This window comes from Pogona vitticeps, chromosome 2, assembly GCF_051106095.1.
Source record: "Pogona vitticeps strain Pit_001003342236 chromosome 2, PviZW2.1, whole genome shotgun sequence".
In the NCBI taxonomy this organism is placed as follows: domain Eukaryota; kingdom Metazoa; phylum Chordata; class Lepidosauria; order Squamata; family Agamidae; genus Pogona; species Pogona vitticeps.
In genome coordinates, this window is record NC_135784.1 from 293,854,717 (window position 1) to 293,879,454 (window position 24,738).

The following is a 24,738-nucleotide window of genomic DNA, read 5'->3' on the forward strand; positions in this document are numbered from 1 at the left end:
CATTTGTTTTTAAAAAGATTATTTATTTCGCCATTAACATATTGAGTCAATCCAGGCTCAGAAAGCTTTACTTTATTTATATTAAAGCCATGAATATCAATGTATAAAAATCATAATCCGTAAACATGATGTATTCAGTGCAGAAATAATTTACACCTGAGTGGTATAACATGTCTATATGACACGGCTACATATGTTGTGTAAGGGTTCAGAGTGCATAATCATTGCTAATATCACAGTTTCCCTGAATGAATATTTTACAAAACCATATGAAAAATAAAAGAGCAGCAGTTCATGTTGGAATTAAAGTTTTAAGTGCAAAAGCCACAAATTATCCAGTGGTTCCCAACCTGGGGAAACCCAGTTGGTTTTTTCCCCTCTCTGCCACTGGGGGCTTCTACTTTTTTCAAGCTGGAAAGATTGGAAAAGACTTTTCCCTGTGTGATCAGTTGTTTCCTTCTGCAAAAGGATGGAGGATGCGTCTGTGGATGATGTTGTGGTGATGTGGGCAGTTGAGGCATGATGTTTAGGGAACTGCAGGAACAACCTCCACTGCTATCTGTCCTCCAAGTATCTTGAATTTTTTTTAAATGTTTGAATAAAGCCATTGCATTGATACATTGATATACTAGTTTAGCACTAGATCACTGGTTCTTAACCTTGGGTTACTCAGGAGTTTTGGACTGCAACTCCCAGAAGCCTTCACCATCAGCTGTCCTGACTGGGGTTTCTGGGAGTTGCAGTTCAAAAGCATCTGAGTAACAAAGGTTAAGAACCACTGCACTAGATCACCTCTACATGGGGATTTTTTAATGCTATAAAATAGAAACAACAATATATACAAGACTACATATGTTTCTATGATATGTGTGTATATTTTTATGTATGTTATGAAGAATGTTGGAAGCTGTTGCCTTTTCCCTAACACTGTGCAACCCTTTAAAAAAATAAGCAGCATAGCAGTGAACCATACGAGGATTGGCAGAGGGAGGGAGGAAAGAAGGAAAGAAGGTCTGTGGGCTGACATGTGGATTGTACTGTGTCTGTATATGGATGCTGTCTCCAAATCAATGCACAGTCAGTCCCTGTGTGATCATTAACGGTAAACTGAAATGGAAGATGGGCTGTGAAGCAGAATCGCTCTGACTCAGCTTACCACTAACAAAAGTACAACAATTTGTTATTGAAAAGAACTGTCCTTCTCTCTGCCTTTTGGTCACTTTGCTTGGACAAAAACATTATTTTCAGGAGTACAATCCAATGACAACATAGCAGCAAATATTGTTTTGTTGTTTAGTCGTTACGTCATGTCCGACTCTTCGTGACCCCATGGACCAGAGCACACCAAGCCCTTCTGTCTTCCACTGCCTCCCAGAGTTGGGTCAAATTCATGTTGGTCGCTTCAGTGACACTGTCCAACCATCTTGTCCTCTTTCGTCCCCTTCTCCTCTTGCCCTCACACTTTCCCAACATCAGGGGCTTTTCCAGGGATTTTTCTCTTCTGATGATAACAATACAAGACTACAATATATGTAGTCTTGTATTGTTATCAAGGTAACAATATTGTTACCGTGCAGCAAAATTATAAATACTATCTAGGGAGAAATATAGAAGACAGGCTTCCTGAATTCCACCTGATCTACAGTATCTTCCCTTTGAAAATCAAGAGGCAGGCAGCATTTTGACCAGTCTTGCTACAATGGTGTTTAAAACAGAATCCTTCCTGGACACACTTTACTTAAATCAGAGCAGTGAATATTAGAAGTGGGGCCACACCTTTAAAATAATAATGATAATGTCAGTAGAGAATAAAAGTCTGATTTATCACACACCATACATGACACATAACTGATTACAGATAGTAATTTTCTGTGCTCAATTTCCAGCTCACCTCACTGTCTAGAATCCCAGCTGCAACCAGGTGTGCTGAGCAGATATCTGAAATTCTGGGCAACACTCCATACAGCTGATGAAGTGGCTATTGTTCTTGAAAGTTCACACACTAATAGAAATGTTTACTCTTTAAGCTGTCACATGTCTGTGTTGGCTTTGCTGCAATAGACTAACACAGCTGTCTCTTTAGCTGTGAATTCCTGCAGTGCATAAAATGCTATTCCTTGGGCCCCGATCAAATTAGCACTTATGATTTACCTCTGACTTCAGAGAAGCTTGCCATTGTAACATAGGCTTCTTCTATGTTTTGCACCCTGGTCTCACTACTGGCATGACTCTGGTGACAAGGATCTGCTTGCAATTCATATAGGGTGGTTGCATCCACAGAGGAAGTGGAACAGCTGCTGACATCATCCGTACCGCTGCATTGACTGTCAGAACTACTGTCAGCTCTCTCGTCATGCACGTTGGCATCAATGAATGTGTCATCACCACGCACATGTTTACATCTGCCTAAATGCTTGGTCAGCAGCTCTGCTGGCCTCATTCCTTCATATAGCAGAGCCAGCTTCAGCCAGCCCTGATTGATATGAGCCAGGTTATTTTTTTGTTCCAGCCCATTACTAAGCGTCTGTGGAACATGAGCATCCAAAAGAAGTGATGATGGCTGAAGATGATCCACTTCTGATTTGGCCTGAATGCTGTCCACCTTATGGATGTGGACATATCCTAGACTCTCTGGATTGAAGAAACTTGCATCCCAATTCTACAGGAATAAGAAGATATTCAGTGTGAAAATTAAGCTAATGAAGTACATTTCCCAGCTCTGGTGTAAACAGCTGATAATAAAATTTGATGGGATTTTAAGAGAAATACACTGGCCAAAAGCCTATAGCTTAAATTTATATTCATATAAGGGCAGCTATCTCATTGGCAAGTGGAGACTGCTGGCAATAAAATAATTTCTCTTTTTATTTCAGGGTTTGCATGATTTACCCACAACTTGCCTGCAAGCAGTCTTACAAATCAAGCAAACCCCAAGACTGAAGCAAGAGCTCTTTAAATATTGTCAGTTTGCTTCTGCCAATATCTGACAGGAGGAGATTACAGTTAATTAAAATGTTCCTTCTTCAATCATGGTGGTCTCCCAACTTGCACACAATAAAACTGATTGCTGTCAAGTCATGTCAGCACTGAAATTAATGGAGGAACTCTTTAATTGTTATAATCTCCTCCTGATGATGATGTCATTGTCCTTATGTGAATGTAATTTATGCTATAAAATTTTGACCCTTTTAATCATCATCATATCCAAACACAGGTTAAAATTTGATACAATCCTTTTACTACCTCTGAAGCTCCCCTGTGTTAAAAACTGTGTGCAAAAAAAAGAGCACAAAGGGAGAAACCTTCCTATAGAAGTTTTTGAATGCTGTTCTGGTTTTTAGTTTATAGGGAGTTATTAACAAAGAGTCATTAAATTAATCCTATGCTGCAGCTATAGCATTATGTGATTCTGTCTCTTCGGCTACCTCAGTATTCTAGGTTTACCATCCAATTATATGGAATGAGTAGATCAGGTAAGTGATCAACTCCTAGTCACTGTAGAGATACTAAGCAAAAATGTTAATAACACAATTCTATTATTGAGTGCAGTCAGGCCTCCCATGCCTGTAGACTTCATTGGGAAAAAGAAAAATCCTTACTTTGCCATTCAAATTACAGTCCCCATCATTCTTACAGAGGTTTTTCTGTAACAGAAGTAGGGGGTGGGGAAAAGAGAAAAAACAAACCTTTCTTAGTTTTTTGCAAAATTTATCCAGAGTTTTCTCATGGTTAGGAATGGTGGGCCACAAAATGGGTTTGATCCTGGAAAAGAAGATAAGGTAATAAGAGTGATCGTGAATAATACAATACAATAATTTTCTGATTTAGGAAAACCGTAACACTGTCTCAATTTAGGAGTTGTGGGCTGTTCCAAATATTATTCCATTCCATTCCATATCCCATCTTTCTCCAAAGAACCATGTAGAACAATCAAAAAGATCATCAAACTTCAAACAATTTAGAAACAAAACAAACAAAAAGCAAACAGATACACCAGAAGGTATTTTTTAAAAGAAAACTGCAAAGTCTCCTATTAAAAATTCTTTCTGTAGCCTGATTAGTGGCTCAAGGCTTTACCAAAGGCAGGTATCTTTGTCTGGTGGCAGAAGAACAGAAGGAAGGGGGCCAACCCAGTCGCACATGGAAGTGGTGGGAGTAGTCTGGGAGCAGCCACTGAAAAGGCCCCGTCTCACATCTCCCCCAATGTGCATGGGTGGGAGTAAGAAAAGGGCCTCTTCTGAAGGAGTATCTGAAATGAGGTAGGAGGAGCAGCTTTACAGGGAGATGTGGTGTCAATCATGTGAAACGGTACTAATGAACAACAGAGAAAACCTACAAACAAAACTTCCCCACTCTCACACAATGAGGTGAGGCCTGTTACAGTTTGATATTTTGTACGAATAAAGTATTAAATGGTTAAGGGTTTAAGAATTGTAAACCTGGAGATGTGAAATGTAAATATTTATCAAAGATCTTATTTTAAATTTAAATCATGTGTTAAGTTTAAATTCTTGGTTCCCCACCAACACTATTCTGGTGTGCTGTGCAAACTTATGATTATTTACAGGGATCCCATTATATTCCATGGAGGTTCCTCCTTATTAGGGGTGTTTCAATAGCAGCCTCAGTGGGTGAACCAATTAATATGCCAGAAACCCCCAAGCCAGCTGTTAATTATCCTAATTTCCAGACTGCCTGTGGAGAATGAAACCTTTGAAGCCAGACATGCATGGAAGAGGAGAATGGGGGGAGAAGGATGAGCAGCGAACAAAACCAGCAACAATTAGTTCCATTCCCTGTCTAGGCAAAATAGGAAGATAGTTCCTGTTTCTGGGTACTTCTGGGCTCGAGTTCCTCAGTTTCTGTCTCAAGCACAGCTGAATCCAAATTTATATACATATTTGTAGCACTCCCTTCATATTAACAGGCAGGGCTGCCTTACAGAATGAGGCAACCAACTCAGTCAGGATGGCTTGTAGACTAGGACAAGGGAGTTCACTCCAAATTTTCAGGGGCAAGTGCCCCCTCTTCTTGTCACAAGCCACCCTCACATCTCAGGTGTCCGATGCTACCTACTAAAGAGGACTGAAATAAAAACACCAACTATATCAACAAGAGGAAGCCTTGAACAAAGAAGAAATGGAAATTTTTCCGTCTTCTCTTCGGACACTGGCAGTGCCCCCTAGACACAGAAATGTACAGTATTCTGCTCTGGTACTATTTGCGAGTTGCAATTCCAGCCAGGATTTGCTTATAGTCAGTCCACAAGAACTATATGGTCTGACACTGTACATGGCCTTGCATAAGTATCTATTACACTGGTCTAAAAGACATTCTTGTGCAGTAAATAGATGGGCATCTTGTCTGGAACATTGAAGTCATCATTTTGAGTTTTAAAAAAATCATTTTTTAAAATTTGTCCAATTTTCTTGGAAACAAATTTTCTTAAAAAGTATTTTGGGGTGAAAGGAGAAAAAAGAAACCACTATACCCCCTTTTTTTGGCTAATCTTTACAACGTTAGTTAGCAGTCATTTTTCTGAAGCCATGCTTCCCAGACTATCTCCTGTCTTGGAGAGGGCTAAGGGTAAGATCCAGCTGACAGATCACCCAGCATATATGGAGCTGAGGTAAGCTTGACCTTTGCCTCAGCCAGCAAACATTCCATTTTTTCATACTTGTCAACAGGACAAGTATGAAAAAAGACCCAGGAAATCCACTGGGACCACAGTACCCATTTTTGGTTAAAGATTTTGAGTATTACCTGTTTTTCCAAAATACTAGGACCAGAACAATTAGAACGAACAGTAGAAGGAATACCACAATGGATGTTGTCGTCATAATCATGGTATAATCATCTAGGAAAACAAATTAAAACATTGAAACATTTGGATATGGCTTCTTCATTGATAGACAAACTGTCTGTGACATTAAATGTGTCTGTGGCTGAGAGTGGGAGATGAGGAAGCATCTTTCTATCATGGCTTCCTGGAACTAACCTCTGTCAACTTACCTCTTCTTCTATCCCTTCAGCTCCCGTCCATCAGCCAGCTCAGTGCTATAAAACAAAGACACCTCAAGTCTGAAGCACTAGCTCGCTAGCTCACCCCATAGGTTGAAAGTGTTCAGCTAGCACTCATCGCCCATTTAAGACAACAGGTTTTATGAAACCTTGATTTCCAAACCTTTATTCTGGACACTGAGAAGAAACAGATTCCCTAAGGAGCTTGGGAGGATCTGGGCCATTTTCCATCCCATCCAGAAGCTGCACCAGTCACTTCCAGTGACCTATCCTTTCTTCAATCAAGAAATAAGGTCACCTTGTTTGAGCAAAGAATCTTGGCCTCTTGAAGCTTCTGGCTGGACGATTTCCTCTTCCTTTTTGGCAAGAAAGTAGGTGTGGGAGCTCGTAAGCTGCAATAACAGCCTTAACATTGCCTGTTTTCTACCCTTTCCCTAGACCTAACTCAAATTCTAATGCAATATCTGACTGCCATACCATCCAGGATTGTTTTAAAAAAAATGTGTGGAGCTACATGTGGAAACCCTTCCTATTGAGGAAATGGCTGACATTTGGTCTAAAGACAAAAAGTTTGTGGGTGCCTTTATTGTATTTTTCAATTACCTGAAAGTCTCACAGATGGAAAGTGTGCACTGAGGGGATTTCTGTTCCCATTGGGGCCAAGAATAGATTTCATGAACTTCAGTTACAGAAATATAGATTTCAACTGAACATTAGAAGGACGTTCTTTATCGCAAGAGCAATTCAATGACTGAAACCATCAAGGAATGGAGGGCTGAAGACGACTCTAAGCCACCATCTGTTGGAGTCCCTTCTCACTTTTACTTCTGGTGGCAAGTGAAAACATACCTCTAGAGAAGCTTTTGGGAGTCCAGGAGGCAATCACGATGAGGGAAGTTGTTTAAAATGTAGCGTTTTTAAATCATGTTTTTAATTTGTGTATTCTACCATTGTTAATTAATTTGTTTTAACTTATTGTTGATATTAAATGTTTCATGTGCTGCTTTGCATCTCCATTGGGGGGGGGGGGAAGGCAAGACAGAAATCAAAGAAAGAAATTAATGAATAAAATAGACAGGGCCGGCCCTACCATTAGGCAGAGCAAAGAAGAAATTTTGAAAAAGGATCCTAGGAACTTCAGGGAAGTTTCTGGGCACAGTGGGTTGCGCCAGGCAGCCTGCCCTGTGTCTCTTGAGCTAGCCTGCTGTCTGCAGATACAGTATGGCAGATGATAGTGTCTCTTCATCTGCATGTTGGACACGATTTACGTACACATAAGCAAAAAGAAGGCACTCATCGCCAAAAGAAAAAGAACGAAAGAGGATGCCAATTTGCATAAGTTTTTATTTATTTATTTATTTATTTATTTATTTATTTATTTATTTATTTATTTATTTATTTATACCCCGCCTATCTAGTCATTTCGACCACTCTAGGCGGCTTACAACAAATGATAACAAGTTCTAAAAAATTTATAACAATTAATTAATTAGATGATTCTATAAGATGGGAAAAATAAAAATAAGTCAAATAAAGAGAGAGAAAAAAGGAAAGAGGACAGGAATTAACTGGAAGGGAAGGCCTGCCTAAACATCCATGTTTTTAGTTGGTTCTTAAAAGTACCCAGCGAGGGTACAGCGCGAATCTCCGGAGGTAGGTTATTCCAGAGACGAGGAGCCACCGCTGAGAAGGCCCGGTTTCTAGTTCTTTCTTTCCGGGCCTCCCTTGGCGTCATGCTCTTCAGCCTCACCTCTTGGCTCGCACGGGTGACACGGCACAGATGCTAAAGTAGAAATAATTTTTAGAGTTTAAACAGAAATATGAGACTTTTCATCTCAGCGGTGAAGTCTGACCAGATGACGTGTGGGGATCTTGAGTCTACTGTCTAGCTACTCACTGTGGATCTGCAAATTCAAGGTCTCTGCTTTCCCTCTTGAAGCCTCTTTCAATTAGTCTTGGACTGGTCAGCCTTTCAAACAGAGAGCTCCCTCCACAAGAGGACTATTCTCTGTAAACTGTAGGACTTGCTCACTTTGCTTACCCATGTTGAATAAATGTTTAGCTGACAGACCGGTTGGTTGCCCAAGAGCTTTAAATACTACAGGCAACTTCAAGACTTCTGCTTCCCCTAGGGAAATGCATCCCGATCCAGAAATCCTCAGAAATCACTGAATAATGTCATATATGGATAGTTCTGGATATATTCTAATTCACCTCATTACCAATTGCCATCCCAAACAACCCTCAGCTGCAGGGTGGTGCCAGCTTTATACTGGGGTGTCAGGGAACTGGTACAGCAGCAGTTGGCCAGGGCACAGGTGGTACATTTTACAAGTTAAACTGCTGCACTACAGCCAAAATCGCTTATGACCTGGGGTTCAATCCCAGATAGCCCACTCAAGGTTCACTCAGCCTTCCATCCTTCCAAGGTTGGTAAAATGAGTACCCAGCTTGCTGGGGGAGCAATGTGCAGCCTGCTTTAAGTGCTATAGGGCAGTATATAAACAGCACCCCCTCTTTTTTAATAGCATAACTTCTCTTGATTCTGATGCTGTTGAAGCAGCTTATACTGCACTCACTGTCATGTATGTTTCATGTAGGTCAAAAAGCAGAAGATGCATGCATGGAGAGATGCTTCTGTGCTGTTAGTGTTCCTTGCTCACCGAGTTAATATTTTCCTTGGTACTTAAGGATAATTTGGGCCTTGAGTCTGATCCAATTTCAGGACACTTAAGGGATTCTAGGATGAATTCTGGGATGAATTCAGCTCCAAGGGTGTGGGATCAGCATCATTCCCAGGTGGCAGGAGGACTGCACAATGGGTGACACCCATACAGATTCTGATTCCTGTTATTTCAGGGACTACCCAGAAACAGGCTAAGCTGACAGTTCATTCTTCAGTAAGGACTTCATATGACTTCCATTAGGCCTATGCCTACCAAGATTCTTCAACTATCCAGAGAGCTGTGCTCTTGGTTTATTGCACTAGTGGTTCTTCACTAGATTTTGATTTATCTGTTATTTATTTTATAGGTGGCTTGCAGACAGAGATGGGAGTCTCCTTCGTCTGATCACAAGCCACCTACTGGGTATACTATTGAGTATATATGTCATTATAAGAGTACTTGCAATAAAATTAAATTTGCAATACAAATGAAATAAAATTCTGTTCTTACTTATTTCAGCGGAGGTTTTCCAGTATTGAGATGTGCTCCATTCACCCCATGAGCCTTTGTAATAAGGTCCTTTGGGCTTTGACCGGACTTTCATTTCATATGTCATCCCAGGCTGAAATTCCTTTCCCATAAGATTTATTGGGATATATTCAGATTCTCTGGTCTAAAGAGTGGGAGGGAGGGATAAAAATGACTTTTTAGAAGTTGGAAAGTAAAAAAGCACTTATAGAAAGTCTCTGTCCATTGGTCCATCTCTATTTACGTATATAAAAATGAAACCAAACATTTGTTATGCCAAAGTTTTCTTTCTTTGGGAATCCAGTTGGCAGTGAGAAGGTCAGTTTATTTCAGAGATCCTTCATCAGCATTCGGAGTACAGAAGAGCCGTATGATCTCAGCCCCTATAAAATGTCACCATAAAGAACCACAGGAAGCTAATGTGTGTTTATCTCTATGGAGAGCTTGGAAATGCTTCCTTTTGGGGCCTCACTGGTCAGATCATGCTTGATAGGGGATTATAATAATAACAGAATAATCTTAGAACTGTAAAGCTGGAAGGGATGCTATGGATCATGAAGTCCAACGTTTGTCAGAGAGGCATAGTGGGGAATTGAACTCCCAACATCTGGCTTTGCAGCCAGAGACCTTATCCACTGAGCTATCCAGAAAATTCTAGGATTTGTAATTTAAGAAGTATTTTTCCCAAGCTCCACAAGAACCACTTTTAACCAGTTTAGTCCCATCACAGGCTCATTGAAGAAGGGCTGTGGCTTTGTCATACAGCACATGCTTTGACTGAAGAAGAGCCCAATTTTAGTTCCAAGCAAGCTCCATGTAGGGCTGGGAAAAATCCTATCAATGCTAGTTAGATCCCTCAACTAGATCAGGAAAAGAACTACAAACCAGCCGGGTTCACTGGGCTGTTTAGTTTGTGGTTTATTTCATGTCCATCTCTGCAAATAACACAGTTGTACTCACAATCCAGTTACTTGTGTTTTCCTGGCGGTAGGCTAATTCATACAACAATTTGTTATGAAGGAATGATCCTTCCACATATGGAGTTGAAAACTCAACACAATATTCATTCGCCTTTTCTTGATGTGTAATTCTTAAGCCAAATGGCGGTTCAGGTTTAACTGTAAATGACAACAGAAAGAGAAATCAATCAGAATTAAAAACCAACCATTTCCTGAATCAGGGAAGGTCTCATGGAATGGGATCTTAAGACTTTTTTTAAATATTCTTTTTTTTTTTTTAGGTACACCAGGACAATATACATTTTCTATGCTGAAAAGGGATAGGAAAAGACTTTTCACTGGTGTTGAGATGGTCAGCTGAAGTATCTGTTTCTCAAGAAACTGGCTGCAATCCTATTACGTGGCACTGCACCTGCAGCAGGGTGACATCAGCAGGAGTGGCAAGTCATCACTGATTAAAGGCTTTCTTTGGCAATTTTAGGTATATACGGCTTCTATCCCCTTCACAGATTGCTGTCTCATTGTGGGGAAGGGGTTTGAGTAATTTAGAGAAGCTATGGGCTATGCCGTGCAGGGACACCCAAGACGGACAGGTCATAGTGGAGAGTTCCAACTAAACGGAATCCACCTGGAGCAGGACTTGGCAAGCCACTCCAGTATCTTTGCCAAGAAAACTCCATGGACAGAAACAAAAGGCTAAAAGATATGATGCAGGAAGATGAGCCCCTCAGGTTGAAAGGCGTCCAACATGCTACTGAGAAAAAGCGGAGGGCAAGTACAATTAACTCCAGAGCTAATGAAGTGGTTGGGCCAAAGCCAAAAGGATGCTCAGCTGTGGACGTGCCTGGAACTGAAAGGAAAGTCTGATGCTGCAAAGAAAAATACTGCATAGGAACCTGGAATGTACGATCTATGAACCTTGGGAAGCTGGAGGTGGTCAAACAGGAGATGATAAGAATAAACATTGACATCCTAGGCGTCAGTGAACTAAAATGGATGGAAATGGGAGAATTCAATTCAAACAATTATCATATCTACTGTTGTGGGCAAAAATCCCATAGAAGAAATGGAGTAGCCCTCATAGTCAACAAAAGAGTATTGGGATACAATCTCAAAAATGATAGAATGATTTCAATAAGAATCCACGGCAGACCTTTCAACATCACAGTAATCCAAGTTTATGCACCAACCACCATTGCTGAGGAGACTGAAATTGACCAATTCTATGAAGAATTACAACACCTTCTAGAGCTGACACCAAAGAAAGATGTTCTTCTCATTATAGGGGACTGGAATGCTAAAGTAGGGAATCAAGAGATAAAAGGAACAACAGGTAAGTTTGGCCTTGGAGTTCAAAATGGAGCAGGGCAAAGGCTAATAGAGTTTTGTCAAGAGAACAAGCTGGTCATCACAAACACTCTCTTCCAACTACACAAAGGGTGACTCTATACATGGAAATCACCAGATGGGCAATATCGAAATCAGATTGATTATATTCTCTGCAGCCAAAGATGGAGAAGCTCTATACAGTCAGCAAAAACAAGACCTGGAGCTGATTGTGGCTCTGATCATCAGCTTCTTACAGCAAAACTCAAGCTTAAACTGAAGAAAGTAGGAAAAACCACTGGGCTAGTCAGGTATAATCTAAACCAAATCCCTTATGAATACACAGTGGAAGTGAAGAACAGATTTAACGAACTCGATTTGGTGTACAGAGTGCCGGAAGAACTTTGGATGGAGGCTCATAACATTGTACAGGAGGCAGCAACAAAAACCATCCTAAAGAAAAGGAAATGCAAGAAAGCAAAGTGGCTGTCCAACAAGGCCTTACAAATAGCAGAGAAGAGAAGGGAAACAAAATGCTAGGGAGATAGGGAAAGTTACAGAAAATTGAATGCAGACTTCCAAAGAATAGCAAGGAGAGACAAGAGGGCCTTCTTAAATGAACAGTGCTAAGATATAAAGGAAAATAATAGAAAGGGAAAAGGAACATTTTGTGCAAAGCTGAACATGATAAAGGACAAAAATGGTAGGGAACTCACAGAAGCAGAAAACATCAAGAGGTGGCAAGAATACACAGAGGAATTATACCAGAAAGATATGGATGTCCCAGACAACCCAGATTGTGTGGTTGCTGACCTTGAGCCAGACATCCTGGAGAGCGAAGTCAAGTGGGCCTTAGAAAGAAAGCATGGCTAACAACAAGGCCAGTGGAGGTAATGGCATTCTAGTTGAACTATTTAAAATCTTAAAAGATGACACTGTTAAGTTGTTACACTCAATATGCCAGCAAGTTTGCAAAACTCAGCAGTGGCCAGAGGATTGGAAAAGATCAGTCTACATCCCAATCCAAAAGAGGGCAGTGCCAAAAAATGCTCCAACTACCGTACAATTGCACTCATGTCATACGCTAGCAAGGTTATGCTCAAAATCCTCCAAGGTAGGCTTCAGCAGTATGTGGACCGAGAACTCCCAGAAGTTCAAGCAGTATGTGGACCAAGAACAAACCTATCAGTTCTTGAGGAAATCAACCCTGAGTGCTCACTGGAAGGACAGATCCTGAAGCTGAGGCTCCAATACTTTGACCATCTCATGAGAAGAGAGGAATCCTTGGAAAAGACCTTGATGTTAGGAAAGTGTGAAGGCAAGAGGAGGAGGGGACAGCAGAGGATGAGATGGTTGGACAGTGTCATTGAGGCAACCAATATGAATTTGACATAACTTCGGGAGGCAGTGGAAGACAGGAGGGCCTGGCGTGCTCTGGTCCATGGAGTGACAAAGAGTCGGACACGACTTAACAACTAAACAACAACTGTAAGCTGCCTTGGATCCTCTAGAGCAGTGGTTCTTAACCTTTGTTACTCAGATGCTTTTGAACTGCAACTCCCAGAAACCCCAGTCAGCACAGCAGGTGGTGAAGGCTTCTGGGAGTTGCAGTCCAAAACTCCTGAGTAACCCAAGGTTAAGAACCAGTGCTCTAGAGCAGTGGTCCCCAACCTTGGGCCTCCAGATGTTCTTGGACTTCAACTCCCAGAAATCCTGGCCAGCAGAGGTGGTGGTGAAGGTTTCTGGGAGCTGTAGTCTAAGAACATCTGGAGGCCCAAGGTTGAGGATCACTGCTCTAGAGGAAAGGTGGCATAGTTTAAATAAACAAGCAAGCAAGCAAATATGAACAAAAATAGGATTAGAAAGCAGGTGATATTTAAAGAAGCATCATAAAAATGAAACCAATGTTTTTTCATGTCCCTAGTCTTGAAAACAAATGCCTCAGATACTGGTGTCTGCATATACACTCCAAGTTGCTTTACAAACTATGTGAAACCTAGCAACTGTCAACTAGTCACGAGTCTCTGTGATTTTCACTGGCCTGAATTGCTATAAAACCTGCATGCAACTACGAATAATGGACACAAGAATCACCCCGCAGGAGCTTACCGATATCTTTTACCATTATTCGCTGGCAGTCTCTGCACTGCTGTTTCATCAGCATCATGATCAAGCAAACATCTACCGAAGATATGATATCCGTGGCACTCATAGAACAATTGCTAACCCTCCAGGTTTTCATTCTGCATTGACTCTTTCTGTGTGGGATAATAATGTTGAAATGCAATTTCAAAACTGAGCTTCTGTCTTGTGAAATTGACATACATACTTGAGAACCACAGGCAAATTTAAGTTCATCATTCTCTTAGCAGGTTTTCTCAGAAGTAAATACCACTGAGTTCAATGAAATAAACATATTTTGTGTTGCAGCATTTAACTTTTTTTTGTTCAACCATCTACAGGTAGGGGATTTTTTTTAATACCAGAAACCTAGGAAACCACCCTTGTATACTCATTGTCTTCAGCTTTCTAAGCCGCCTTGGGTCCTTTTAAAGGCCAAAGGTGGGATAAAAATATTTTAAATAATAAAAAAATAATAAGTTAAAGTTACTTCTTGATTGTTTTGTGTATGTATAGAGGAGACCATGTAGGGACGATGGGCATAATGTTTGTTGTATAACATTATTAGTTATGATTTTCAGAGAGTTATAAAACATGATGCCAAGTCTATCTACAGCTTCTCATCCCATTTATGGAAAAATGACTTTGGTATTCAACATCTCAGATTACTTGTCTTGCATCTCCCCACACTGGCATTTTTGCTCCAAATATTTACTGTCTCATATACTTCCATGTTAAATTTCCTCCACACTAGGCTTTTGACTGTCAAAATAAATATCTCCCTTCTCACTTCTGTCTCCAACTTGTGATTATATATTTCCTTTGGCAATTCTTTTGGAGTTCTGCATGTTTTACTGCTGTCAAGTATTTGCGCTGTGCAGTATGTAGATGCATGCCATTAAAGAAGGCCGATATATTCTTAGGAAACTGTATATTTGAAATTGAAAATGGAGCATAGGTAGCATCTAAATCAGATGCTTGGTCCATCTAGCGCAGTATTGTTCACTCTGATGGGCCCAGGCGCTCCGTGGAGTCAAGGGGAATTCTTTCCTAACCCTTCCTGGTATTCCTTGGTGGTTTTGCATCCAAATAGGAAACAGACCCAATCCTGTTGACCTTCCAAAATCAGAGAAGATTGAGGATGTTTATAGGATCATATGGTAATATGTTGGGTACTGTATGTTATTTATTTATATATGTCAACTCAAAGAGAATATCAAGATGCTTTTGTGCCATAGCTACCAGCATTCAATATACTCTTCTCTATTTTTACTGTTTTCTTCCCATCTAGGTTTTAAAACAATAATGTGGTGTTGTAATCCTACAAAACTCCCAACCTTTACCGTGTTGAGTGATAACCAGGAAGGACAAGGTTCCAAGAAGCATAAACCATGTAAGACAATGCAAAAGGAAGGAACCGTTCACATAATCAGCAAACTCAAGCTGCAATTTTTTTCCATGCAATGTCTAAATTAATCCACTTCACCAGTGACCCCATTCCAAAGGAGCAATTTGTTGTAATTCCAAATATGCCAGCTATTGAATTTGTGAATTTCGTTGTATGGGTATACTGTGTATATACTTACAATGACAATAAATAAATTATTATTATTGCCATAACAGCCGTCCCTGCCATTAGGTAGACTAAGGCAGTTCCCCATTGTTCCCAGCACTATTGGATACTGTCTTGCATGCCAAGACTTGATTCATTCTGGATACTGATGTATGGAGAGAAGGGAGGAAAAAGAAGGGGACTGCTGCCCTTCTGGAAAATGAACACTGGCATTATTAAATGATTTCATCAAACAATTCTTCAAGAAAAGCAACCACATTTTAATGCACTGGAGAGGTTGTTTATTGTCTTACACAGTAAAGGTGATGTTAGCATCCTTCGGGTAGACCTCTGCCTTTGTGGCATTGCAAATTAAGTAAATCTTTAAGGGGGCGATGATCTGAGTGAAACACTCAAAGCTGGTGTCTATTTCACCGTCATCACAGATACCTGAGGAGAAAGGACCATAAAATGAATGGTTTAATTCAATTATGTATTTATTTTATTTGTCTGTTTCATGGGCCATCTTTTCTCCCAATAACGGGGCTCAAGGTGGCTTACAGTATTAAAAAGAATAGAATTAAAAACATAAGTTAAACACTAAAAAAAAAACTACAATTAAGCTACATGCTAATTAAAATACAATTGAATAATTAAAAGCAAGTAACATTAAAAACTATCTTAACTTTAAAAAGCCATTCAGGGATTCAATGATCATTGCTAATTTGAAGCGTAGGCTGATATGGAATACAGTCCAACAATTTACCAGAAATGCTTTTTATTTTGAAAATGAAATTCCCTCTTGCTCATTGCATTGAAACACTGCCTTCTCTTTTTCTAAAATCAGACGGTTCGATTCTCTGTTTCCCTTTAAATAGGAAAAGCTGGCCTTCACTTCTCACCATGATTGGAGGGAAAGGTGGCCAGATAACCTCTTTCATGGAGGGCTGCCTCTCTGTGAAGGACTGTCAGGGGAAAATCCTTTTGAAGGTGTCTTCCATTGGGAGGGCTGTGGAGCCTGAGTCTGATTTCTAGAACCCCAAGGAAGAACATTGGGGTCCACAAACAGCAGCAAAGTCATCGGCCCCATCTGCCACCTGGTCGCTCAGCTCTTCACTCAAGTGAGACAAATTATAATTCTATTTGAATTATACAATTAATTTTTAATTCCGTATCTGTACTGTATAAGTAAATTGGTACATACCATTTTATGCCAGTCAATATCTGCTTGTCCTGCTTCTTATCATGTGTGTGTGTAAGCAGCTACCCTATCTGATGTTCAGTGGAGAGGTGGTAAGAGAGAGCTTTCTTGGCCTATGCTTTGAGTGTCCTCCCTCTCTCTCTTCTCTGTAATCCAGCAGTTTTATTTCTGGGCAATAATTTCAAGAATTCCCTTTTCCAAAGCACCTTCTCCTTCTCCAAGCTCCCCCCCCCCTGGGGGGGGGAGAAGCATATGTTCTGGTAACAGACCCTAAACAATTAATTGTTGCCCTGTTTTCATTTGCTGCAGTTTCTAAGGTTGCCATGGCTAAATTAGCTAAGTGACTTATAGCCAGAAGGCAAGCGCCCACAGGAGAAGGGAATGGTAAACCCCTTCAGAGTATTCTATGCCTACAAAAACCTGGAAAGGGTTGCCATTAATCAGCATCGCATTGACAGCATGTTGTTGTTCTTGTTATACTTTTCATTTCTCAGTATTCCTGGTACATGGGGGCAGACCATGTACAATAAAAAAATCAACAATTAAAAATCAAGTCCTTAAAAATTGTGGGTTAGATGACATGTTTGCAAAATCAATGATACTGTTGCTGTTGTCATCAAACTATACACACTTTTGTAAGGGCAGCCTCATCACATGCACTGAGGTTTGCTTCTGGTGGACAGGCACAGGATTGCATTGTCGGTCGGTCGGTTGGTTGGTTGGTTGGATGATGTGTTTTTTCTTCACTCTTTCAAATGACAGGCAGGATATAGCACATAAAAATCGATGTACAGTTTGCTTACTAATAACAGGTTGAGGAGGTGTGGATGCTGTCAGTAAAACCTCTAGAGGACGGAACTCACTTTCGTAAGAAAACTTTCAAAAACTCAATCTCTTGATATGACTCAAGAATCTCTAGAATGACTGCACAGCACTTTTGTCAATACTGTGAATTCAAAGATTATCTTCACATGGCCAGGAAGTGCGAGAGATGTTACATGAAAGCACTGATACACTACATGAAGCTAGGTTATCTCAGGAGTGTTCACTCATATTGCTTAAAACGTTGACTAATGTGATTTTCTATTCAGGCTTTTCTCGGACTAATTTTGGGCTGGGGGTTGGGGGAGGGAGGTAATTGATTGCAAGCTATGACCCAGGACTTTTTCCAGGATTCAAACAGATGACTAATGGATAAGTTGCTGAAACGTAAACCATGTTCTGAAGGACAACTGTGGTACTCTGCTCCCACTGGGAGTGACACTCCACTACAGTGGGAAGGAATCACAGGGGTTGCAACCCAACTGCATCTAGAGAGCTATAATCGCATGTCCTTGCTCTAGGCTTATTTTTCATACCTTTTTACATTGCCCACATATTGCTCACAAGGAGAAGCACATCCCTGTTCTAGCAAAACGAGCTTATAAGAAAGACTCAAGTCATAAATAGGTACGACGAAAGCTAGATCTCTTTTAGGGCAGAATTAAAAGATAGTGAAATTGCTTAGAGTTTTTTCATTTATTCTTATGGCCTACAAATCAACTCTTTGGGTTTGCTTTAACTAAGAGACACATTTTATGTACTTTCTGCATTGTGCCTACTCCATCTTTTCTACACCTTCAGAACTAAAGGGTGTTTTTTTAAAAAAAAACTAGTAAATGAACATATACAATGGGTTGTATCTGGGTGAAATAGAGAATTTTTGCCTTTTAACATTTCCATATTATTTCCCCATCTTTTTGCTTTTCTGGCTGTCATATGCCTAAATTGAACAGGCTGTTTCTACAACAGTGTTGATTTCACTCCAAAGGAATCACCCGAATAGTGAAGTAAAAAGTATTAGGCGTTCTATTTTAAATGGAATAGAACGGGATCTGAATTGAATATTTTCTTGGTAGGAATGGTTGAGAATTTTGTGTTAATTCATTTTACAACAGTAGATGAAAGGTCACCATTGGTTTTTTCATATCTGTGATAGAAAGAACTTGAGACTTTTCGATACTGAAGCTTAGCAGGGAGATGAGGGGACTGGCCAATTTGTTCTTAAAGGCTCAGGACTTTATTGTTTAGTGCTTTCAAGTCTAGGCTTTAACCCCTGTGTATTCAGCTATTTTGATGGCAATTCCAGCTTTTTATTTTCTGAGAGGCTCTCCCCTTTGACAGTTACAGCAGGCTGATACAACCACCATCTCCATGATAGAAATAGCTGTACCTATTTAGTTCGGCTGGTGAAATCGGGGGAAGATTTTTGTTTGATTTGCTTCTGAAGATTTCCCCCCCCCAAAAAAAAATGCATTTTCCTGTGTATTCAGGATAGAAAGGATTCAAGTTTTGGAAACCTGTATGTGAGACTAACAGATTTTCCTTTCCTTGTTCTTTCAGGGACATCTTTACTTAAAACAGACAGTACACTTCACACTTTTGCTGCCACTTACCTTAATTATAGTAGCAATCATTTAAGAAGACAGGACACACATTGTCAGGAAATCTTGATATTTGAGGAGAAAATAATGAGATTTTCTGGCTTCCAATAACTGGTAAGAAAGCTAGCCTTATTTTGCAGCTCATGGCACAAGACTTTCTTCAAATATTTGCTCATTGAGTCTAACTTTGCATTTGTTTTCAGCATTTGACAAAATTCAGGAGCTGCTCTTATGGAGTTAAACAACTAACAGCATTATATAGTACAGGGGAAATAAAACTGCCTTGTTTCAATTCTATTGTGGACTGGAGTGCTGAACCCAAACATTTAAAAACCGTTTGAGGGACAACAATTTCCAGAATATTCCAATTGGAGGTATTCTGGGCCGTTACCTTCAAAACAGGCGACTTTTCCATTCTTCGGCTGAGTCCAATCTCTACCAATTTAGGTTGCCATACTCAGAAAAGACCCCCCCCCAATTATAAACTGTAACTACAAGACACAAACACACAATCAATGACAAAATACAGATTTCCAAAGGGGGGCGGGAAACAGAAAGTCTGGCAAGGACTGAGACAGGTTTACTAATTATTTAAAGACAACTGCCAAGTCTTGGAATGATACTCATTCTTCACAAGCATAGATCCTAAGATATGAGACACCAGACATGCCAGTCATTTTTAATAATGTGAACATAAAACTCTTGGCCCAGAGAGCAGGGTATAAATAACCATTAAACCTCTCTTTTTATTTAAAGCTTTATTCTATGATGTTTAGATGTTGATTTTGTTTTTACCTCTAGCATTGTCTTATTGTTTGATTATGTTGTGAAGCCACCCAGAGTGGTCTCGGGTAGATGAGTGGTATAAAAATAAAATAAATTAAATACTTCTCATTCCCAACCAAACCTCCTGTCCTCTTTTGTTCTGCTGATTTGGTTGCTTAACATGAAGAGCAATTCTCATTCAAACATATACCCCCTCTTGATTTCTTTGGAGGTTGGGTAAAAAGGACACCATCAGTGCAAAAACAATGTCATATCTCTCCCTCACTTTGCATGAAAAATTTGCAAATGTCAGGCATTTGTTTTTCAGAGTTATTGAGAAAAATATGAAATGACTCACCATAATCTACTGATGCACCTGATCCACTGTCTGCAGGGACAGCTGGAAGAAGAAGAAGAATCCAGAAGCAAGCACACAGTGTTGACTTCATCATCCTGAGTTTACATACTTTCTAGCCTTTTTGTAAGACAGAGACTAAAGCAGAGAAAGACATGCTTGGGCTGCTATTTTATATCCTCACTCTAGAGAGAACCCTTAGATAAGACAACCACATGCAAGGGGAAGCATGAAAAACACATTAGCAAGTGGGTGCATCATAAAACAGGAAGCTAAGAGGAATGTGTTGGGGGGGCGGAGGCAAGATCTAAAGAGATATAAATGTGTATGTATGTATATACATGCATATATATACATGGCCTACAGACTCTAAATACACCCATTTAGGACTGCCTCTCCTATTTCTATACAAGGATAGTAGATCTTCCAAAGTCACAAAAGTGACTTGGCAATTTAGTAAATCCAGATAAGCAAAGATAGAGAGGTTCTTGAGGAATAACCACACGTAATTTCAGAAGTTTGTCTTCTCGACCAAGAGCAGCTTTGGTGGAGAGAGAATTTGTATCTGGCCTGTGACTTGACTTGAAAGAGTTAAACTTTGAATAGTGTTTAAAAATTTTATATAAGCTAAACTCACTCCAACAGCACTTCTTATTCCCTGTGGGAGTGTGGCCATAACTGCAATTCTGCAGTCATCGTTGCATCTGCTTTGGTCGGTCCTGTAATTTTCACAATCTTTAACATTAATAATCTCACCACTGACACATTAATAGGAAGCTAAGATAGTGTCAACAGGCTTGCAGTCAAAAGACAGACAGTATAATTCCAGGCCATTCTCCTACCTAGAGGAACCGCCTTGGATCCTTTTTAAGGAGAAAGTCAGATCTCACAAGAGATCTGAATTTCCTTGAAGTCTTCCCCATCATAGGCACAGTTTGGCTGTGGTCAGAGGAGTGGGCCAGTTCAGTGGTCCACTTTTGGTGTGACAACCAAGTGGTTGTTCACATCATTAACTCACTGTCCTCCCGATCCAAGCGGGTTATGCGGCTAGTCAGGGCCTTCACATTACATACACTGCAATTCAACATTGTGGTGCAGGCAAGACACATCCTATGAAGCCCTGTTACGTCAACAGCTGGAGAGGTTAGGGCAGTTAGCTCCAAGAGCTAGGGAGTGTCCCAAGAGTCTTCCTCCAGAGGTCTGGTTAAGTGGCGGGATGAAGCAGAGCGGGCAATAGGGATGGCATTGGGGCCATGGACACGTAAAGGGTATTCAGGTGTGAGTACAGGGTTTCAAGAGTTTAGAGGTAAAGCTGGTCTGCAAACTAGTTGGCCTGCCCCAGAGGAGCATCTGCAACAATTTGCAATACATCTACACAGGAAGGCTTTAGCGACTACAGTACTTCTATACAGGGTAGGGTGTCAGCCTTGGCCTACTATGTGAAAGTGTGAGGCTACCCAGATTACACAGGTGATTACCACATAAGAAAAATGTCAGAAGGATGGAGCAAAGAGAGAGTTAGGCTTCCCAATGTCATATTTCCTTTTACCCCCGCTATTTTAGAACAGCTTGTTAGAACTTGGGTCAAGTTGTGTAAGGACAATTATGAAACAACACTATTCCAGGCAGCGTCATTGGTGGCATCTTTTTGGTGCTCTGCGGGTCAGCGAGGCAGTTGCCGCAGGGAGAGAGGACAGGACGCAAGCTGGATTGCAAAAAGGTGATGTTCAAGTGGTTAGAAGCAAGGTTTGTATGCGTATAAGATGCTCCAAGGCAGATCAGAAGGGGAAAGGAGTTAATGTCACATTGCGACAGCATTCTATTAAAGAAATATGCCCCCCTTCAAGCAGTGGAGAGCAGGGCATTTCTTCTGCCACAGCGATGGCTGCCCCCTCACTAAATACCAGTTCTGGAAAATGACAGATAGGGCTTTACAGAGTACAGTGGTGGCCTGCATAGCGATGATAATCCGTGCAGCAAAAATCGTCACTATGCGGATTCGTTGCTATGCGAAATTAAAAAGCCCATAGGAATGCATTGAAACCCCTTCAATGCGTTCCTATGGGCTTAAAACTTACCTTTTAAGCGAAAATCCTCCATACGGTGGCCATTTTAGCTGCCCGGTAAGCGAGGAATCCATCTCTGTTTTACCCGGCAGCTATTTTGGAACCACCGATCAGCTGGGGAAAAATCGCTATGCGAAAATCGGTAAGCAAAACATCTTACTGATCATCGCAAAGCGACTTCTCCCATAGGAAACATTATTATGCGATCGCAAAAGCGATCGCAAAAACATCGTCACTATGCGGATTCGTCATTAAACAGGGTGCCCATTATGCGAGGCACCACTGTATTTGTTTGCATGGCTGGTAGTTTGGGACACACTCATTTAGGTTAGGAGCAGCCTCTACAGCATTGGCATTGGGGTAAACCCCAGACGACATTAAAAATATTGGACAATGGTGCTCTGATAGATTACAGTTATATGTTCGACCTATGCCACAGGTGTAGGCTCGTTGCTGGCTGTTTGTATGTTTAATTACAGGTATGCAGGACATCAGCCAACAGAAACAGATCCTGATTATTGGACATAATTTCATCATTTGGGCAGCGCATTATGCAGAAAGAATGGCATGAGGACATAATTTGGATTTGGGTGGTTAGAGTGGAAGTTTTATGGTCTATAGAGTGGAAAGGACGGAGAGGGATGCTGTCAGGCAAGTTCAGTATAGCAGTTCTAAAATGTTCTGCTGGGGTACCGCCCCCCCCGACGTGTTGGTGATACATTTAGGGGGGAATGACCTAGGTAAGGACAGTGGCAAGTCCTTGGTAATTGACATAGTGAAGGACTTGCGTGCAATGAAAGCTGCGCACCCACTCACCCACATTATTTGGTCCACAAGGGTCTGCAGGATGGTGTGGAGGGCTGACTGTCCTGCACAGTGCATTAACAAGGGCTGTTGGACTGCGAATAGAGAAGGATGCAGAGCGGTGTGCAGAGAGCTTGGCTCAGTGATCCGGCATCCGGACACATGGCTTCAGAAGCCTGAGTTGTTCAGAAGCGATTGGGTCCATTTCTTGGATTTGGGCTTGGAGATTTTTTTTGTTGGACTTGCAAAAGGGGCCTGTGTTTGGAATTGTGATTCTATGACAGGCAGGGGACATAGCTGTGCTAGTACTCTGCAGTCGCGGCTAGTGTGGAATGAAAATGGATCAGTGAGTTTCCTGTGGAGTACAGGCAAGATGCAGCGTGTCCAAAACCCAAGAGCTGTGGATCACAAGATTATGGTTGGGGGGGGGGAGATGTGGTGGGGAATGCCTCCAGGTGAAAGGCTGACAATAGACGGGGGGCTAGAGGCCTCGAGGTGGTCAGACTCCACGGCCTCGGGGCAGGACACTCACTCATTGTCATGAAAAAGGGGTCCTGCAAGACCTCCGCTGCCAACAGCATTCCGGACTACAGCAGGCCTCCTTTCAAGTTCTGAATTGGGTTACGTATTAAGGAAGTTCTACGGTCAATAAAGTATGGCCCTGTTTCATCCCATCACTTGAGTCTTGCCTCTTTATTCTGGGGTGGAAGGACAAAGAGCATTGTGTGCTTCGTTTTTAAAAGGGTGGCTTTGAACGGCTGCATATTAATGGTGCTGGGTTAGGATGGCCACTGCTCTTTTCTGAAAAGGTCTTATAAAGCAGGCCCCATTTTGCCTGTCTTTATTGACAGGCAAAAGCAAAACAATGAAAATGAAATCCTTAACTCAGTAGAAACCTCAGGGTGTAGCAGTTGCTTGTCTGCTCTAGTCTAGAGTCATTCCACGCATATCAGCAGAATTACATGTCAGTACAGTACTGTATGTGGTTTCTTGTTTGTAGCCATTGGTCTTGCTCCAGATCTATGTGTCAATCTTGCATGCATGTTGCTCCAAAAAGGGATGCTTATCTCCAGTAACAAATACGACGTTCCTGATAACACCTTGACAGCTGGATAAGGCCACTGTCCTCTGCCTCTAAAATAACCCTTATGCCTCCTCATATATTGGTTCACCTTGAAAAATGACTTCTGCATTTTAAATATATCCAACAGTTTAATGATAGACTCACATTCATGCAAGTTCAGTGTGTTGTCTGTCACAGTATGGAATGAAAGATTTAGGAAGCGATGTATTCTCAAAGGCTTTCACATCCGGGATCCGATGGTTGTTGTGGGTTTTCCGGGCTGCACTGAAAAATACAGCCTGCAAAAGGTCAATGAACTCCACCCAGCCACAAGGACCAGTGATCACTGCACACAAAAGACCAGCTAATGACACTCATCAATCACAGTGACAGATCATTTCTCCCCCCTATCACAACAATACTCCCACTACAACAAAAACACGCTAATCACCATAATCACCCAATCTCCTGAAAAGGACAAAACCTAATCCCACAGCTATAACAACTCAACTATCCAACAAACTGCACCAGAGCACAGACAAGAGTTCAGACTCCTGTCTTCTGAAGATGCCAACCACAGAGAAAAACCTTAAGAACACAGCCAAACAGCCCGGAAAACCCACAACAACCTTAGGAAGAGATCTTTATCTGTATAGTTAGGTGATGGAAGATGCCTTTCCCAGTCCAGGTTGGTCACACTTCTGCTCTAAATGGCAGAGTCTTCCTGGGAGGGGGAAAACAAGGATAGGCTGCTGCAACAAGAGATAAGGTTTTCATTTTCCTCTATGAAGATGTCACGCTGTCATGATCCCCTTGGAATTTCTTCACTTTCTCCAGTTTGAGAACCAATGAACTAGATGTTCACTTTCATGCATTTAGAAGAGGTGC

At 41.1% G+C, this 24,738-nt stretch overlaps 1 protein-coding gene across 4 annotated transcripts; it reads right to left on the reverse strand.

Moving 5' to 3' along the window:
* Positions 1-2: 2 nt before the first annotated feature.
* IL7R (interleukin 7 receptor) lies at positions 3-24,389 on the reverse strand. 4 transcript variants are annotated; one of them, XM_078384492.1, is made up of 9 exons: positions 19,921-20,010; positions 17,006-17,122; positions 15,488-15,623; positions 13,610-13,758; positions 10,176-10,333; positions 9,198-9,360; positions 5,764-5,857; positions 3,687-3,762; positions 3-2,659 (listed from the first exon to the last, which is right to left on the reverse strand). In XM_078384492.1, exons 4-9 carry the CDS (start codon positions 13,740-13,742, stop codon positions 2,141-2,143), a joined length of 1,143 nt encoding a protein of 380 aa, XP_078240618.1. In that variant the 5' UTR covers positions 13,743-13,758; positions 15,488-15,623; positions 17,006-17,122; positions 19,921-20,010; the 3' UTR covers positions 3-2,140. The 4 variants fall into 4 exon arrangements, with proteins under 4 accessions (XP_078240618.1, XP_020651369.3, XP_078240619.1 ...); XM_020795710.3 differs by lacking the exon at positions 17,006-17,122 and having other exon boundaries at positions 19,921-24,389; XM_078384493.1 differs by lacking the exons at positions 17,006-17,122; positions 19,921-20,010 and adding an exon at positions 16,378-16,587.
* Between the last annotated feature and the right edge of the window lie 349 nt (positions 24,390-24,738).